The sequence below is a fragment of the Babylonia areolata genome, chromosome 20, assembly GCF_041734735.1.
Source record: "Babylonia areolata isolate BAREFJ2019XMU chromosome 20, ASM4173473v1, whole genome shotgun sequence".
Taxonomy (NCBI): Eukaryota; Metazoa; Mollusca; class Gastropoda; order Neogastropoda; family Buccinidae; genus Babylonia; species Babylonia areolata.
The window spans coordinates 30696424-30717048 of record NC_134895.1 but is presented as its reverse complement, the minus strand read 5'-3'; the positions used below and the strand labels follow the sequence as shown (position 1 = coordinate 30717048).

The 20625-nt window shown below is 38.6% G+C and overlaps 1 protein-coding gene across 3 annotated transcripts in view; it reads left to right on the top strand.

The window, feature by feature from the left end:
* The first annotated feature begins 5973 nt into the window (after positions 1-5973).
* LOC143295398 (YTH domain-containing protein 1-like) overlaps positions 5974-20625 on the top strand; it is a 58207-nt gene continuing 43555 nt past the window's right edge. For 2 of the 3 annotated variants that reach the window (XM_076607071.1, XM_076607070.1), the window contains exons 1-3: positions 5974-6160; positions 6362-6457; positions 13198-13425. In XM_076607071.1, coding sequence (XP_076463186.1) covers positions 6139-6160; positions 6362-6457; positions 13198-13425 — 346 coding nt within the window. In that variant the 5' untranslated portion in view covers positions 5974-6138. The remainder of the gene's footprint in view (positions 6161-6361; positions 6458-13197; positions 13426-20625) is intronic. The other variant, XM_076607072.1, reaches the window with a different exon arrangement.

The following is a 20625-nucleotide window of genomic DNA, read 5'->3' as shown; positions in this document are numbered from 1 at the left end:
TATCTCTTCATTATACCTGACACATTTCATTGACCTTTTTTGTTTGGTCATAGAGAACTGTTATATTTGATAATAAACTCAAAACACATAGCCTTTGATTATTGATTCACCATTGCTTCATTTTTCAATTTCTTTTCAAGTGGTCATTACATTGTTTGATGCTGTTCTGGTCATTACATTGTTTGATGCTGTTCGAATACACTAACTGCATGTACTTGGCATCTGAGCCTAACCACCAGTTGGTTTCTGTTAGATACATTTTAGAGGGGCATTCTGCATAGCATAGGCAAGAGATAGAAGAGCACACCACAATCATGCAAATTCCACACCCTGCTATACATTCTGCTAAACATGGTCCTGTATATATTTGGTTATTTATTGTTATCCAGTCTTTTTCTTAATTAGAAGCTGATATGGATTGTTTGAATGAAGCAAGCATTGTCCACCAGCTATCACTGTTCACTTGAAAGAATTCATAGTTTATTTTTGCTTTTTGTCCTGTATTCTTCTGACATGTTGAGTAGCATGTTTATTTCTACCCCACAAGATGTTTTGTTTATTTTACTTATTTTGATGGTCTGTTTGTGTGCTCCTAGACTGGATTCATGCATTATTACCATGCCTTTCTTTAACTCCTAGGTTGAAGTGATGATTTTGTTACTGTTTCCTTTTTTTTTTTGGTTGATTTTATTTTTTTGGTTGTTTGTTTGTTTGTTTTTTTGTTTTTTTTATCAGACGGTTGAGCTGTTCACTATGAAATAATGAAATAAAATGAATATATCACAAACCAGAAATGAATGTGTTTAAAATCAGACAAAAGTAAGAAGATGCTTTAGTTAGTTTTTTTTGTTTTTTTGTGTGTAGGTACCTGAATATTAAATCAACATTGATTTGTCCAGTCTGTGGAAATGTTTGTGTGTTCATTATTTCTGAATCAAGAAGGTTGAGGTTATTTCGCTGCTACTTGGTTTCCATTCTCAGTCCGTGGTGAAATATGTCTGTGATTTTTCTGTTGGATCAAAGTGACAGCACGAATTAAACTGTGACCTCCAGCTGGTGTATTCTGGTGATTTAGAACATAGTGGTCTGCATGTGTTGTATGCACAAGCTGCAGTGCACTGCTGACACATCACTGCAACACGCACACACGCACGCAGAGAGAAAAAGAGACGATAATAGATAACAGTAGAAACCCCCCCCACCCCCCACGCCCCCCTCTGTCTCTCTCTCTCTCTCTCTCTCTCTCTCTCTCTGTCTCTCTCTCACTCTCAAGAAAGTAAGAAAACTGAACAGAAAGAAGAAACCAGCAAGAACAACAAAAAGTAGACCTGAAAAGAAGAAAGTATGCCTACTAATGAATGAATAATTGAGTGAAGGAACGATTGGGGAAAGAAGAATGAAAGAAAAGAACACTAAAGAAATAAAGAAAAATGAAAAACTAACAGGAAGAACAGAAAAAAAGAACAAATGGGTGAAATGAATGAAAGAATAAACCAACCAACAACAAAAAAATTGTTAAGAAAGAATGAAAGAGAAAAGTGGTAAAGGGAGGGGAAAAAAAAAAGCAATAATAGAAGAAAAACAAAGAGAACAAATCAAGAAGAAAAAAAAGACAATCTAACAAAGCAGTAGAGAAGCAATGAATGAATAAAACAAAAGGATTTATTCAGAAAGGCTTCATATCCATTGATAGTTTGCATGAAATAGTTTGTTACTTCTTTTTAACACAGAGAAGATAATGTAAATCAAATTAAACAACGACAACTTTAAATGGATGTAATTATCACCAGAGTATGTGTCTCATTACCTGATCAGTGTTGGCAGACAAACCGCTAGAAACAGTCAAGGAGTAAAAGCACCTTCATGCCATCTATCAGACAAAGAGTCCAAGATCAAAATACTGGCAAGAGCTGCACAGACTACAACAGCACTGGCAAGACTGAATCCCATAACTGGAGGCACAAGAACATCAGTCAAAATAAGAAAAAAAACTGAACCTCCTGTGTGCACTGGTTTTCTCTTTTTTTTTTTTTTTTTTTTTTTTTTGCATACAGTACAACATGTACAACATATGAACAAGAAAAGGAAAAGGGAGCACACACATAGCACATTATAATGGATGGAGTTTCCCGTCTGTCCAACGGATGAGTAGGCAGGCAGGCTTATCTGTCGGTGTGTGTCCTCATATGGGAGAAGAGGCCGGTTCTGGATGCGCAGCACTTCCCACAGGTGTTGCAAGGGAAGACGTCTCCAGAAGTTGAGCCCTGCTTCCTTCGCTCACGCTTCTCCTTAACGGCCAGCGTTCTCTTGTTTTCAAACATCTTTATGTCACTAGAGCACAGCGTCCTCCAGCGAGAGCGGTCAAGGGTATCAATTTCCTAGGAAGCGATGTCTATGTCACAGGCTTTGAGGTTTGTCTTCAAGGTGTCCTTGAAGCGTTTGCAGGGTCTTCCGAGTTCGCGGTGGATCAGCAGGCTTTCGATGCTGGGCAGGCCGCTCCTCTCTAGGACCTGGAGGTTGGAGACCCTGTCTTGCCACTTTATGCCGAGGATCTTTCGTAGGCATCTCTGGAGAAACTGCTCAAATTGTTGAATGTGACGGCGATACGTCGTCCATGTTTCACAGCACTGAGTACAACAAGGTGGTCAGCACAACAGCTCTGTAGGTTTTGATTTTGGTGCTGAGCCTGATGCCTTTGTTGTTCCACAGCCTGTTGTTGAGTCTGCCAAAGGTGGAGCTGGCCTTGGCGATGCGCACCGTCACGTCTGTATCAAGGGCTCCGTTGCTGCATAGGGTGCTGTCCAGGTAGTAAAACTTGTCGACTGACTTGATCTCTGTGTCATCGATCTTGATTGCAGGTCAGGGGGAGGCACTGGCGTTCTGTGAGCTAGCTGGTTGGTACATGGACTCGGTCTTGCTGAGGCTGGTGGTGAGTCCAAATCGCCTGCAGGAGGTTGAAAAACCTGTCCATAATGAACTGCATGTCCTCATGGGTGTGTGCAGCAAGCGCGCAGTCATCAGCGAAGAGGAACTCTCTCAACAGTGCCTCAAACACCCTGGACCTGGCATGGAGTCGCCGCAAGTTGAAAAGTTTGCCATCTGTGCGAAACTGAATGTAGATGCCCCGGTCACAGTCTTGGAAGGCGTCAATCAGCATGGCAGAGAAGAGAATGGAGAACAGTGTGGGTGCCAGGACGCTTATGTCATCATCACAAATATTAAAGTTTGTGTTGTACATGTATTGATTATTCCTTTGATTTTACACAGACAGGACCAAGGAGGAAATGTCGCAGTTTAGCATTCTAAATTCCTGGAGCTGAATTTAGGATTTTAAAGTGACAAAGTAGGTACAAATCAGAACAGAAATGGTGCAAAACAGATAAAATGGAACAGGACGGAAAAAAACAGAATTAAAGCAAAATACGCGACTAAGGGAGAAGCGACACTTTGGTACTTTGTCATTTGCTTTAAAAGTCCATGTAGCAGGGGGTACTGTGCCTTTTCTTCTTTTTTTTGTCCCATTCGTTCGACTCCAAGGTTTGGACAATACACAGGAAACAAAATACATATAATCCATATAATGATTATTTAAGCATGTGACAACAACACACATAATATCAATACAAGCACATAAAGTGCATATAAAACGAGAAATGGTGGGCTTGAAATTCTTCAGTGAACAATGCAAGGGAAAAGGAGGCGAGAAGTGGACAGACATCATCTCTGAGTGGACAGGTGAGATTTGCCAAAACTCAGCCCCTGTCTCACGGCCGCCCGAAATGGAGAATTGTTGGTGAGACACTGGCAGTGCAGCGCCCCCACACTCAAAGGATAAGTGACAGTGACGGTGATTATTGCAACATCGTTGTAGCAATAGGTTGAGCCCCATGTGGTAGTGGCCGCATATATTGCAGAAGGACGACAATATGTGCAGAAGGACGACAACACGGGCAGTGAGGGACTGCACGTATTGTCGCCGGCGACAATATGTACAGAGGCGCCAATACATGCCACAACTCACCCCCGCCCTCCCGCCCCCTTTGTGCGTGTGTGTGTGTGTGTGTGTGTGTAAGAGGCGGACACGAGATTGAGAGGGAAGGGAATGAGGGATGTGCGGGGGCCATTGGGGTAGGGAGTTAGAAGCGTGAGACATGGATTGATGGGGTGGAGGCCGAGAAAGTGACATGACAAAGGACTGAAAAGGAAAAAAGGGAATTAAGGAAGTGAGAAAGGCAATAATGAACCAAGGAACAAATGAATGGTATATAGAGAAACGAATGAAAGATAACACATGAAATAAACGAATAAATACACTGAGACAGATATTAAAAAAAAAAAAAAAAAAAAAAAAGCCTGAAAAGAAGATAAACAGAAAGAAAATAATATTATATTGAGTTTCTTCTTTGCTCAGTGTGGCTGTTGTTGTTTTGTATTGCCACATCTAAATTTTCGCACCAACCAACACGTCAATAACGGTCAGCAAACAGACCTTCCATTGACGGGCCTCTTAATCAGAAGCAGAAGATTTCAGGGATTAAGCTGACTGTCAGTTACACACGTGACAAAAGATAAGCAAAAGGACTTAAACGAAAGGTAGAAACAAGTGAGCCCAATACAGACACAAGTGAATATCAATTGGCTGCCCTCATGGCCGAATTATAGGCTTCTGGTTTGGTTTTGTTTTCTTTCTTTTTGGAGCATGAGTTGACTCGAGAGAGTGGGATGAGAAAGAGGTAAAAATGTGGAAAAACAAAACAACAAAAAACAAAGAACACACACACACACACACACACACACACACACACACACGAAAAACAACCCACCCCCAAAAAATCAATAACAAAAAACAAAACAAAAAAACAACAACAAACAAACAAAAAACAAAAACAAAACAAAAAAATCAAAAAACAAAAAAACAAAAAAACAACCCCAAAAAACACCCTCTTATTCAGAGACACCAAGATGGTATGTAAATAGATGAGGGTCAATGTAGCTGTGCGGAATGACTGAACAAGATAGCAGTCTGCAGAAAAATAGATCCTCCAAAGACGCTGGAGAATAAACTGCCACACGCCGGCTCCGCAAGTCAATGTATCACAAGGCAAGCCCTCACGTCCTGGATTCTGCAGGTGAAAAATTAAGAAGGCTATGTCCCAGATGGGGCAACAGGTGTATAAATCAGGTGACTCATGAGGTAACTGAAGGAATGATCAAAGTTACAGCCGAAGACCCGAAAAAAGCGGGGGGAAAAGAAGAAGAAAAGAAAAGAAAAAGAAATGAACGAAAAGACATGTATGAAAAAAGGGACAGAAAGTCAGTAGCCGACTGAAGAAAAAGTAAGACAGCGTGGGACTGCAATGGAATAGCATCAGTTTACCATAGCCTTTACGAAAGAAGACCATGCAATGATACGGAGGTGGAGAAGAAGGGGTGAGTGTGAGTCGGGAGGCCAGGGGGCATAAAAAAAGTAGCAGTTTCTTTCTCTCAGTCTTTCCCCCTCAGTTTACTCAGTGTAGCGATTTTTTCGATTTCCTCGGTTTTATTTTCGTTTGCACGCGGCAGAATGTCCTTCAAGTTGTAACAACAATGCGGGTCAACTGATTATGTAGCACGCTGCAAAAAGCTTCCATCAAAGAGGGGGAAGCTCTTTTATGTATTTATTCTATCTATTTATCTATTTGTCTATTTATTTATTCATTTATTTATTTAATCATTTTGTTTCTTTGTTTCTTGCTTGCTTCAGTGCCGACTGAGCTGAGTGGCAAAATTCTGAAGAAGAAATCCACTCTGATAGGTACACAAATATATATGCATGCACCTGACCAAGCGCGTTGCATTATGCTGCTGGCCAGGCATCTGCCTAGCAAATGTGGTGTAGCGAATATGGATTTGTCCGGAGGCAGTGACACCTTGAGAAACTGAAACTGGAAAACTAAGGGAGATAACTACAACATTCGCGAGAGAAAACGAGAACGAACCTCGATGCCAGCGGCTGTCGGGTGCAAAGGAAGACGACTGGAATTTTTAATTAGGGCACATTGAAACAAACAAACGCAGGGTATTTTTGTATTCCTGAGATTATTTCAATTATAGTGAAACAAAACTAGTCAACTGGTTTGTGAAGAAGCAAGCAGTAAAATGAGCGGAGACAGTGCAAAAGGTAAACGTGTATTGTGGTGTTCAGTCGGTTAATTTCATTTTCGCTCTCGCGTCTCAGCTGTTTGGTCCTATGTGTTTGTGCTCTGTAGCATCCGTTTCACTCCCAGCTAATGTTCTAGTCGACAGAATTTTCATTGCATCGCAGATATGTATGTATGGTTTGTGCTCCATTCACGCTATGATTCATTTCATTTGTCTGCAGGTGACTGTGTTGTAAACGTACTTGATGACATTTTAGACGGACACACGGGAGAGGAAGAACTGGAGGAAGAAATCGATGAAGTCCCAGAGAAAACTGGTGTGTTGATCAATATTTTTATGTCTGTTTTTATCTCAGCTGTTGCATAGAAAAGGTGATTGGGGGACTGCGGTTATACAAGAATAACAACATGAAAACAGAGCTGAACAAATAAAATATCTTCCAGTATAACCAGAACAAGAATATGTGACTACAACTACCACTTTGTACCAGAAAATACTAATAGAGATTGATAAGTGATCTCATATGATATATTATTACAGTGGCTACAGAGACATAATTTGGTATTGCTGTTGTTTCTCCTTTGCAGGTGAAGATGAGCAAGAGCTTCACACTGAGTGGTTCTGTAAATGGTTGATGCTTTTGATCAATGAAATTCATTAAATTTCAAGAAGTCTTTGCAACCACTTCTTTATGTGTGTAAGTGGTGAAATATATGTGATTGAGTGTAGGAATATATGACTGAAGGTGTATGTTTACATGTGGAAGTTGGTTGTGAGTTTTGGTTGGATGGGATGAATATATGGAGTGATTTCACAGGGTGGGTCCAGTCAACATTTTGTCTTTCTCACAAAATAGTAATAAAAGATGCAGCAATGGACTTTATGATTAATGTATTTTTTCTTAAACAAAATAAAACTGGTGGTACACATCATTCAATATTTTAACACGGGGGATGCCCCCAAAGCAGTCAGATTAACAAAATCAGAAGAGGAAAAAATAACAACAATAATAATAAGTGCCCCTGAAACAGACAAAACATAGTTGGTAAGAATTTTGTTACTTTTTGTGGGATAACTCATTCACTCAGCATGACAATTTTACACATATACATATCTTATAACCTGTACTCTACAAGTTCATTGTATTTCAATGTTTAAGGGATACTTTATACCACATTCATTACTGATAAAATCAGCATCGCCAACCATAAGAGTATTTCCATAATCACTGATATTTTACAATAAATTACAACTACTGAATGTATATTCCAGCAGATGTAACAGCAATGTAACATTTATAAAGTAATAATTCCTTCAGATTATCACAAAAATTATGATGGGGTCTTCACATAGCCACACATTCAGTGACAATCTCACTCTGAACATCTAGTTCATAACATATATATTTATATATTGGAATCAAAGTTATGTCCTTTTTGATCAAGTAATTTAAAAAAAAGAAAGAAAAAAAGACTCTACTATGACCCAAGCAAACTATCCAGTGTTTGCGCCATAACTGTATAAAAGAATAAATTTTCTGTACAACGGAAAAATGTTTTTATCAACACATACTCTCGGAGATTAACAGCTTCTAGTCAAGTTAATCTCCATAAATGATAAACTCACACTCAGCTGAGTGAGAATTTCTTGTGACATTAATTTATAACCAAGCATTTATAATTAACTCCTATAATGACAAAAAACAATACCAATGACAATCAAATGATAACAATAAAAACAATCTTGTGATAAATACCCACAACCAGAATAAAATATGAAAATTATTTATCATTCCTAAAAAACATCACCATCAATATCCTTCGACATGCATACCAAGTTCCACAACTCTTTTTTTTTTCTCCAAATTAATCATTATTCCTTTCCACCAACTTTGATATTATTTGAAATAATGCCTTGTATTTTTTCAATTATTGAAACTCTGATACAATGATATACTGAATTCTGCAACACATTTTTCATTAATCAAATGTATTTCCACCCACTGTAAATACTGTAATCATTTTTTCTGTTTCATGGTTGTGCTATGGCTTAATGATCAGTCGTTTCCATTCACGAACTTAGAAACAATTATTATGAATCACATGGATCATGCCTAGATATAATTTACTTGTCCGGTAATTAGCGATCTTTGTTCTTATCATTCTGTAGTCTCAAAAAGGAAATTTTCCATAATATTAACGAAACTGAATTTTACCTTGTTTAGAGACACTGCTTTGGCAAGGTTGCCACTGTGGTTGCAACTGATGCAAGGCAGAGTGTTAAGTCTCCTAGCAACTTAAATTACCTGGATTAAACAGACAAACCAACCAAGGCTGTGACCTTAAGACACTTCTGGCCCCAGACAGATGTATAGGTTTCAAATAATTGTTTAAAGTTTTATAGCCCCATAGCCATCTATATATTATTTTTTAACACATTGTAACAGTCCACAAAAATGAACTGGTGGTGGTGTGTGTCCATCGAGATCAATGATGACCATCGTTGTCATCCAGCTGGGGGATGGGGGGATGGTGGTGGTGGGAGGGGGGGTTGGGGGGGGGGGGGGGTGCTCATGAGTCTATCTGTGAATGCGCAGATGGCTGAATAGTCCAATCTGCGCACGAACATGAAATGTTCGCTGACAGTTGGGGCAGACAAAGACAGGCATATCATTGTCAGGGAGCTTGTTTGCCTGTGACTTTCTGGCTTGCCTCTTCTGAACAGCTGCAGCAGTCCTGTTGGCCTCGCACAAGTTGGCGCCTTTGTGCACAGCAGGGCGCCATTTGTCACGGTCCATTGCAGATTCCTCCCAGGAGTCAGGGTTGATGTCAAACACTTTCAGAGAGACTTTCAGAGTATCTCTGAAGCGCTTCTTCTTCTGGGAACGGTGGCTTTTGCGAGCACCTCTGTGTCTGGGGTCCTGTCTTGCCACTTGATGTTTAGTAGCTTCCTGAGGCATGTTGTGTGGAAGTGGTTCAGCTTCTTGGCGTGTCGTTGGTACACTGTCCAAGTTTCGCAGGCGTACAGTAGTGTGGGGAGAACTACTGTTCTGTAGACCTTTAGCTTGGTCTCAAGACTAATGCCTCTTCTGTTCCAGACATTTGCATAGAGTCTGCCAAAGGTTGCACTTGCTTTTGCAATCCTGACGTTCACTTCATCGTCGATGGTCGCATTTCGTGACAGTGTGCTGCCAAGGTATGTGAACCGTTCCACCGCACTGAGTTTCTGACCGTTGACTGTGATGTTGGGCTCAACGTAGGGTTTCCCTGGGGCTGGCTGATGGAGAACTTCAGTTTTCTTCATGCTGATGGTAAGGCCGAAGTTCCTGCTGGTTGTGGCAAACTTGTCGACGCTGAGTTGCATGTCAGCTTCAGATCCAGCGTTGAGGGCACAATCATCAGCAAACAAAAAGTCTCTGATGATGTCTGTCATGACCCTGGTTTTTGCTTGAAGCCTTCTGAGGGTAAACAGCTTGCCATCTGTTCGGTACTTTAGGCTGATTCCAACATCGCCATCTCTGAAGGCATCAGTAAGCATTGCAGAGAACATGAGGCTGAACAGTGTTTGAGCCAGGACGCAGCCTTGCTTGACACCATTTGTGACTGGAAAAGGAGCAGATGTTTTGCCATTGTCCTGGACTCGAGCCTGCATGCCTTCATGGAATTGGCATGAATAAATTTCCGAGGGCATCCGTACTTGGCCATGATCTTCCATAGACCCTCTCTACTCACGGTGTCGAAGGCCTTGGTGAGGTCAACATTGGTGGAGAACAGATCAGCATTTTGCTCCTGACATTTCTCTTGCAGCTGCCTTGCAGCAAACACCATGTTGATGGTTCCGCGCTCTTTCCGGAATCCACACTGGCTCTCAGGCAAATGACCTTGGTCAAGGTGTGCTGTGAGGCGGTTTAGTAGTAACAGTCCACAAAAATGAACTAAAGTACATGTAAATACATTCTTTTTGGACTGGTTACATCTTCATTGATCATTGTTTTCAAACAATGTTGATTGTACTTGTAGTTCGTAGGACTTAAAAAAAACTGTTGGTCAGTTTCCTTCTACAAGTGTCTGCAAAAAGTTCAAGTCAGATGGACTGTAAAAAAAAGTGTCTTGCATATACCATTTTCAAAGACTATAAATTTGGTTAATGGTTGGTGTCATCAGTGTCTAGTATTAGTGGAAAACAGAAATGTCCACCTCTGTTCTGCAGAAAGCTTTACCAGCGTCTCACAAGCTTCTTACTGCAGAATCTGAAACACACACACACGCACACACACACACACACACACACACACACACACACACACACACACACCTGACTAAATGCTGTGATTAGTGTATGTATGGTAAAGGTGAAGTAAAAGTTTCAATGTTTAGGCAAATCACATAGGAAGTCATATTTGTCAACAAAAGTGAGGTCACACAGTGTGTTGCTACAAACAGCTAGATAGTCTCCAGTGTCAGATCAGTGTCGACACAGAATTCATGCAAGCAGTCTCTTCTTCTGTTGGAAGTTGATGGCATGACATCTAAAGGATGCATCCTTGCAAACATTGCACATGAGAGGAGAGTTGAATGTGAGGATATTCTGTGAAGAGGTGAAATGCAAATTTGATCGATCCTCAATTGTTTTTTGGCTGATCGGACATTTCTTGGTTTTCTTTACTCCTCTTGCATCTGTTAGTGCTCACGAGAAATCTGGTTACCTGTAAACTAGACAATCCTTAGTTGTACGTCTTCACCAAAGAGATCCTCCCTTTTCTTTCTCTGGTGATAAGCTGAGAAAGGTCAGATGCTTCACTGGTCTTTTTCAGCCATTTGCTCCGATGCCAGTTTCCTTCTGTGTCGCCAAGGGTATATCTTCTTAAAACAAACAACAAATGCAAGAGTTCTTTTTCTTTAGGTCTTCTTTTTCTCTTTTCTTCTTGATGGCTTCCACCGTAGTTATTTTGAAGTTGCTGAAAGAGATTTGGTTTTCTTTTTCAGTATAGGCTTACTGTCATGCGGCCCCTCAGTTTCTGTAAAGTGTTTGATTTTTTTTTTTTTTCATCATCCATTCCAGTACCTCAGCTTTTCTGCTGCTGTCCTGCATGGGCTTGTTTCCTCTGTATACAGCTTTTGTCAGTATTGCAAGTGAACTGTATGCTTGGTCAGCTGTGGGAACTGGATGGAGTGGGTGATTGATCAAGTTCATCAGGGGCTGTTGACATTATTCCTTTACTTTGGACCGCACATTGTTTTGTTGACTACTGGGCTGCTTGTTGCTTTGTGCTTTCTTTTCATTGTACTTCCCTTCTGCATACATTCCTTGCATCTCTTTCTTCTTTAGTGTCAGTTTCTTTGTGTCTTGCTTAGTGCTTCTCCATTCTTTTCTAAGTTTATCTTTCTTATCTTTTGTAAGAGCTCCTGTTTTGCATGGCATATTTGCACCATGGGCCTATTCCTCACTGTAAGCCACTTTCTTTTCTTGAAATGTTTGCCTTGACATACTTGATATAAGCATTTCATACGGCCGGTTTGCTGCGTACAGCTCTGCTTATATGTTATAGGCCATGCTTCTCTCTGCAAATGTTTACCCTTTATGTTTAAAATTAAGTGGAAGAAAATATTTTTTTTTCTCAATAGTGGAAAACCACATGGATTTCTACTAAATTCAAGGATATTCATTCATAAGCTGCATTTCTGCTGAAATTAAGCAAACCTAAACTTATGCATGGCAGTTTGTGTTTTTATAAATGGCATGAAATATTTTGATTGACTATATAATAAATGCAGGATTAAAAGTAATAAGTAGTTAACTACATAGATAAATCTTCAGTTCTTTGATGAGAGAGAGAAGTTTCTCTGTAGTGCACAAACAAGAAGTGTAATTTAATCTGTCATTTACTCAGGTAAATTATTAACATCTACTCAGAACTAATGCATCACACAAGAACTTGCAAAAAACACCAGAAGCAAAATATATATGCTGAGCCATTTGTTGAGTAATGTGATCAGAAACATGCGTAATGAGGAGTGATAGCTGATGTTGGAATAGATCTGAATCACTTCCACTGTAGCCAACAAACTCCATCTTCCCTGGGCAAGACAGTCAGAGTCTTCCTTTTCCTCATAAGTTAGCATTTGGAATATGCATCTTAAAAAAATGAACAGTTATTGTTGCCTACTGATAAAGAAATAAAATGTGTAGAGTTCACAACATGTACTACATGAAAAAGATATCTATCTCCTCAGTAACTCGCGCTTACAAATCTGTTAAGAACTATATGGAGAGTTTAGCAGCCACATATTTCTAACTGGACCCTGTGATCAGAAAACAATCATTCACTTTTCCTCCATTGACGTCAAACTATTGATGCACATATGGTGCTTTTATTAAGCGTGCAAGGCATGCCGCGGAATCGAAAACTATGGTGATTATTGCAGGAATTTTCCGCTTTCACTGGCAGTATTCCTTCCAGAAACACAGTGTTGAGAATATTTTTTATTAATCATGTTACATGCTTCCACAGACAAAAGATTTGCAAAATTAGATTAGCACCCAGAACTTTAATCATTTTGTTTAGTCTTGTCATAGAAAGTGTAATTTCTGCAGGTTTTAAGAGATGGGGGAAAAAATGGTTAAGTAGTACTAGTGGGGAATAGTCTGTTATGTTTGAAGTATTCAGAATAAAGAGATAAAACATTGTTATAGAGTAGGGGACAGTTTCCACATTTGAAGAATTCAGCATTACTAATTCAATCGTATGTTCAAAGGAGAATAAATACAAGATGAATGAATTAGGAGGACTATGATAGCTGAAAATTGAATTCTCTCTCTCTCTGTCTCTCTCTCTTACTGTCTCTCTCAATATGTCTGATTTTGTTTAGATTTGCCAGCAAGCTTATTTTCTAATAATGTTCTTGCTATTGATATGCTTATCCAGGTTGCAATATTTGTATCCCCCAACTCCACCACCACACAGTCCCCATTAACCCACCCAGCCCCTTCCCATGTATTTCACTTTGACTTTGCAAACTGTGAATTTGCATGCATTTTCTTCTGCTTGCCTTTCAGGCCACCGCAAACCAAAGACATCGGCAGCATCTCGAGTGAAAAAGGTTGCTAAAACCAGGACAAAAGTCACAGCAACTTCAGTTGCCAAGACGCCTAGAAAACGCCCAGCACCAAATCCAGCAGGCAATGAAGGGAAAAGAGCTACTACCAATGGTGATGGTCCGTCACTTGCCAAAAAGTTTGTGACAGGTTCGAAGGGGCGAACTCCACAGAAGGTAGCCACTCCAGGTAAGACCCAAGTCTTGTTTGATATGTGGAAAATGGATGATATTACTACAGCCATCTCTTAAAAGTCACAGGATAGACAGAATGCTTTAACATCATGTTTGTTATTCTCTTCTCTATTTGAAAGATGGGCTTGACCTGCTCTGATTAAAATTGATGTGCTAATGCAACACAAAGATAAAAAATATAAAGCTGGCACAGTTGATGTAGACCAAAGATCAAGCAATACTCAAATGTGCAGGTGTAAACAACCATTTTATTACACATGACCCTATGGTACAGACTCTGGCAGGGTCTGAACCCTGTCCTGTGCAAACAGCCATATGGACTATTTTGACATGGCTTTGTTCTTGGGATGTAAAATTACAACATATATTGTGAAATGAGCAGTTGTTGGCTCAAAGGTCAAAAGAAACAAAAGTCTTGTTTTTATGGACTTGAATTGTTGAAATGAAAATATATTACATGTTGCAGAATCCATATTTTTCACAAATTATAGTCTTGTGTTTATTTAGCAAGCATTCTGTACAAAATAGTACTTTTAAAACACATGAGTAGAACAGGAGATAACATTTATTTTTCACCAGCAGTTTCAAACTTTCATTCAGTTTTTAAAAACTAATAAGTAGGTACTTCAAACTGATGTCGAAAGTCGGAAAATCGGCGACCATGTCCGAAATATGAATTTTTTTTATTTGCCAATATCTTATATAGTATGAACTGGAATGAAATAAAACCAACTATGGAATGAAGTTTGATTTTCTGTTGTTTGATCAATAAATTAATTTTCATCAGTTTGACTGAATTACTTTGATCATTTGATTTTGAACAACCCCACCGATCGTGTAACGTCATGCAGCCTCCTTCATGTCGTCTGCATTACACCAGCTTAATATATTGCTGTGTCACTTTTCGAGATTGGTCATTTCCCAAAATATTATCCAGTGAGATGAAAGAAGACAAAATTAGTTTCATTTTGACACCAATTTGTCTGTGGTCGTACTATATTTACAATGTGTACAGATCAAGTGAAATGTTTGAAGATGATTTTAAACATCTTCAGTTCAACTTATAAAGCATGCAACCAGTCAGGTTGTAGATCGATCCTTTAGCAACAAAATTGTTACAACTTTAAGCCCCAGTTTTAATCTTACGCGAAGTTTGGCGAGTGACAGTGTTGACGTTTTGACAACTTCAGACTCATCATCAGTGCAACTGGTTCCGCTTGTTGGTAAGTATATTTATTAATGGTCATTTTTTGATTATATATTTTTTGCTGTAAAACCGATAATAGTTTGAAGATTGTTCAAAGACAACACCGATGTGTTAAACAGTAAACAAAACAGAGGTGTTATTGTGGGCAGCTTTAGGGTAGGGTGGGAAAAAAATCTGTTGAATTTTAATGAGCATAGACTTGTGACCTGTGAATTTTCTACTTTCGTTCTTTCAGTCAGCACCTTGCTCTCAGCATGTTCAATTGCTGTTATTAGGAAATGAATATAGATCAATAGATAGAATAACAAATAAAGATATAATTGAATGAGTAAATCAACCCATTACAGTAGCCAATTTGGTTCTTAATTTTGTGTTTTCGCATACAATAAAAAATCTAAATGAATAGCAGTGTAAAATCTGGGTCACAAGCATGCATATGCGCCCACACACACACACACACACACACAGTGACACACACACACTTCAGTTAAAAAGGAAAAAAAGAAAAAGAAAAATGAACGGATAAAAAAAATTCCATTGAAGTTGCATAATTCCTTTGTCTCTGTATTTTTGAAAATGATAGAATGTTCAAATGAATAACAATATAAAATAAAGGTTACACACACACTCTCTTTTATGCACACATGCATGAGGTGCACCTCCCAAACCCCTCCCCACCCCACCTCCCCACCACATATCAGTATACTGTATAGTAAGGACGCCTTACTGCACTACTCACATCTATGTCTGTTCCACCTATGTATGTGTGTGCGTGTCTGTTTCTTTCTCCTGCTATCTGTCAGTTTGTACATATGCATATATGAAACCCCCCCCCCCCCCCCCTCTCTCTCTCTCTCTCTCTCTCTCTCAAGACTCCAAAACAAGTATTTCTTTTTTGTTCTGGTAATAGTTGCAAGGAAAACATAAGGAGAAAAACCCAAGCCGCTTCCTCTCCATCAAAAAAAAAAAGAAAAAAAAAGAGCATCATATGGAGGGATTTTATGAGTATGGGTGTGTATTGTCTTTAGTTCATGGCAGTTGTCATAAGAATGTGCAGCAACGTTTTATTGAAAGAAATGCTGCTTTCCACTCAATTTACAAAGAAAATATATTTAGTTTTGAGTTTACTGAGTTTGTTTTGTTTTGTTTGGTTTGGTTGTTTTTTTTTTCAGCATTCTTTTTGCCAGTTTTTAGTTCCAGCTGATATTTGCCAGAGTATTTGGTTGAATTTATATCCACAGTAATAATAATTCAGTATATTTAGCAATAAGGTGGACCATTTTCATTACATGTTGATATGATTTTAAATTTCTTTCTGGTTAACATTTTCTCTCTCTCTCTCTCTCTCTCTCTCTCTCTCTCTCTCGGAAGCAGAAGAAAGAAGACTATACGAAAGAAAGAAAAGTGTATGTTGATCTAAAGAGAGATAAAAAACGAGCGTTTGAACAAGAAAGATTAAAAAAGACTAAAAAATAATGTTCATGACCCAAAGATGTTTTGGTCAATTATAAGATCGGTTAATAAGAAAGCAGTGATCTATAATGATATCAGCACACAGCAGTGGTATAATCACTTTTTTAATGTTTTTAACGCAGCTGGGGATAGTTTTGAACAAGAAGAAATTTTGTTTGTAGACGAAGAGAACAGGGGAGAGCAACCTTTATTCGATGACCCAGTAACTAAGCAGGAAGTTATTAATAGTATAAAGAATTTAAAAGCTGGTAAAAGTTCTGGTCCAGATTTTATTGTAAGTGAAATGTTAAAAAATGCAAATAACTCTGTCATAGAATTCTTAGTTTCTTTATTCAATAAATTGTTTGAAGATGGGACATTTCCTTATGATTGGTCAAAATCCATTATTATCCCCATACATAAAAAAGGTAACACGAATAATCCGGATAACTACAGAGGAGTAGCATTGACAAGTGTAATCAGCAAAGTTTATACTCATATTTTGAATAAAAGACTTACGAAGTGGGCAGAAACAGAAGAGAAAAACATTGAGCAGCAGGCGGGTTTTAGAGCTGGTTATAGCACGATAGATCACATATTCACAATGTATTCTTTGGTACTAAATTATCTCTTACGAAATTCTAAATTATATGTAGCATTTGTAGATTTCAGAAAAGCGTTCGACTCTGTAAATCGTAATATTTTGTGGGATATTTTGAGAAAAACTGGTGTACATGGCAAGCTTTATACGCCGTTAAGAGCATATATGATTCTGTCCTTGTGTGTGTACGTGATAAATGTAATTATTCTGATTTTTTCGAATGTCCATATGGTGTTAAACAGGGTTGTCTGCTAAGTCCCTTGTTGTTTTCGTTTTTCATTAATGAACTTGCTGTTGAAATATCAAAAAAGGGCAGACATGGAATTCAGATGATTCCAGGAGCAGTAGAATTGTTTTTGATGTTACTTGCAGATGATATTGTGATTTTGTCTGATACGGCCATTGGATTGCAGAATCAACTAACTGTTTTAAAGCAAGAAGCAGACAGATTGCGGCTAACTGTAAATCTTGAAAAAACTAATGTTATAGTTTTTCGAAATGGGGGCCACCTTTCAGCACATGAAAAATGGTTTTATGGTGATAAAGAATTAATAGTGACGAATTCTTATAAGTATCTGGGGATGTTATTTACCACGAAATTGAGTCTATCGTCTGCTTGGGCTGAAACAAGCAAAAAAGGGAAAAAAGGGGTAATAGAAATTATCAAATCTTTTCGGAAGCTACATTCCATTGATATGAGCCTTTCTGGAAATTGTTTGACACACAAGTTGATCCGGTTTTGACCTATGCAGCAGAAATTTGGGGACTTTTGATTAATAGTCAACTCGAAAGGGTGCACACATTTGCTATTAAACGTTTTCTCGGCGTTCCACTACACTCATCAAACACAACACTAGATGGGGAAACCGGCAGATATCCACTGTATGTTAAGACTTTCGTTAAATGTGTAAAGTATTGGATTAAGTTGACAAGGCTACCGGCTTCCAGATTATGTAAGCAAGCGTATGAGATGATGTTAGTGCAAGAAGAGAGAGGCAAACAAAACTGGGTTTATCAAATCAAAAAAACTCTAACTGAACATGGATTTGGACTTGTTTGGATGTGTCAAGGAGTGGGTTACGAAAATGTGTTTATCTCAGAATTTAAAGATAGATTGATAGCATGCTATAAACAAAATTGGCATGGAGAAATGGAAAGTAATGATAAATATAGCTGGTTCTTTTCCTTCAAGACAGCATTTCAGACAGAAAGATATATTTCAGTCATAACAAACAGGTGGCACAGAGTCAATCTTGCTAGATTTAGATTGAGAACAGTCGGGCTGAATGCTAATAAAAGATGGTTTGAGACAGGTGGATTAACATCTCCTTGTCCAATGTGTGGCGAGAGTAAAGAAGATGAGATACATTTCATGTTCAGTTGCAAAGGATACGAGGAGGTTCGGGAAAACGGTACACTCTTTAAAACAGCTGCAGCAAAGAGGAAAGACCTGGTCAGTGTCTTAACATCAAATGACGAAAATATTATCCTCTCACTTGCAAAATACGTCTCAGAGGCAGTAGATACACGGAAAAAGAAAATAAATGATCAAAATGCCCGTTAATTCAAAATATATACAAACATTAATGGTTTCCAAAATGATTTCTTTGAGGGTTAAAAGTAGAAGCAGATAGAATTAGTATTTGGATGGTCAATCTGATGATGATGATGTTGTTGTTATTTTTTTGTGTGCAATTTGTTGGCTGTTGTTTATTGATATAACCTTTGTAACATTAGGTGCGTTAGTTTTTGTTTTGTTTTGTTTTGTTTTACTTTTTCAAATGATTGGATAAAACGACACTGTAACTTCCCCTGTACCCCCCTGTCACATAGGCTGTTAAGCTAATGACAGTAAAGAGTCAAAGTGTCTCTCTCTCTCTCTCTCTCTCTCTCTCTCTCTCTCTCTCTCTTTAATTTCATTTCAAACATCAAAAACAGAAATACTGACACACGACCAGAAAAACAACAACAACAAAATGGATAAACATCATCATTTCCTTACACTGAGTATATCATTCAGTATCCTTACAAATACATACAAACCCACACACATGCACACATATGTACATACATACACATATAAACACATACACACACAGCCACAAGCACACAAATCCACAGACATGCACACAAACATATCAGCACCTGTATACACGCACCTTCATCCACCGATGTCTGCTTGTAATGTATACATTAAACGTCATAGAACACAGCACCCATACCTCATCACATGTTCAAATAATCAATGCTGTCCTTTTGTTTTGTTTTGGTTATCCTTCTGTATTCCACTCATGCCCCTAGAAATAATCTGTAGTGATATGTATGTATTAAATGAGTGATAAGTTTGTACAATCAGATTTTTTCCTCCTTTCCTCAGTCCCCAGCTGGCAACTTGGTTTGATACCCTTTTCCCTGATGTGAGCTGTAACTCCAGTTCACTGAGCATGCAGTGGACAGATTGATGAAGAAGGCTCGAGATCTTCAGAAGCGTGAGCTTCTCAACAGTCTGCAAGTTCTGATTCAGATGAGCCACAATATCACAACCCAAATGAAGGAGATGACAAAACACTGCTGATGAAAATGAAGACCAGGAGCAGAGCAGTGAAGATAAACTTTCAGCTTTACTGCCCAAGGACAGTGGATTGCAGTCTTTTTTTTTTTTAATGAGACATTTATATCAGCCAGGTCTCTGATGGGTTGGATACCCACTTAGCATGTGTACAGCATCTGTCACAATCTAGTGCCAGAAAAGACTATTTCAAGTTCCCAGCTGTCCAGCTGTGGACGATGTTGCAGACACTGAAGCTTTTGAAGTTGTGCCTGTTCGCAGATACTGGGTGGTGTCTGCAGTTGATGATATTCAAGAGCAGTATGATGCAATTGAATGCCAATGATGCAATCAAGCGCCGAGAACAGACATGAATTTTTACTCAATGCATTTGATCTGCAGCAGCCTTAAAATGAAATCAAACTGTCAACTGTACTGTTGTAGCCTTCCCGCTTCCATTATCCTGCACTCAGAAAATATCTGCCCTCAAGAAACAGACTGTCCTCAAGAAGTTGAAGCTGATGCCCTTCACCAACCTGTCCCTGTAGTGTGAAGGACCCAGACCCTTGCCCATGTCCTGCAGACCAGCCCCCTTCCTTCTCGAGGGACTCAGAGCCACCCTGGGACCAACAATAACCCTCCTGCACAGCAAGCTCAACACCTCCAAACAGGAATTTGAGGCCACAACATTTTTTTTTGTTTTTGCAAGTTGACATGATATTGCGATGTGCAAAGGAAGAAGACACTGAAAACTAAAAAGTTACTATCTAGTTCTTAATCAGAACATTAATGCCAGTATTAACATTTCATATTGTTAACACTTTACACACAAAAAAGGTTTACTTAATCTACAGCATTTTGCAAAAGTTTTCAAAACCTTCTTTGCTGTTATGATTGTTTAGGGTTGAAGCGTAACTTAAAAAAAAGTGCTAAAAATTGTTCAACATTTTATTATCAGAGAAATGCATGTAGATTGCTAAATCAAACAGTAGATCGCTTTTTTTTTTCTGATTCCAATGACACCAAAACCACTTCTATAGCTTAAATGGAAGCTGAGATACCAAGTTTTAAAAATGCTGTCAAATTATCTGAAATGACGTTTATGATTGTAACATGTGCGAAAGTTAGAAATTAAAGACTTTCTGATTTCAACCATATGAGCCAGCCATTATATGTTCATTTCTGAACCAGAAAAAATCAGGCTTATTACTTATGCTATAGGGAACAGTGTAACATCAAATCTGGTAATCTTCATAATATGAATCAAGTGTAATGAGCCTTCAAAATCCTTATTTCATTTTCATTTGGCACAAATTTTCGCCCCAAAATAAAATGTTTAAAAATTCACATCTCCGGAATCGTTTAACATATATTGATAAAATTTACG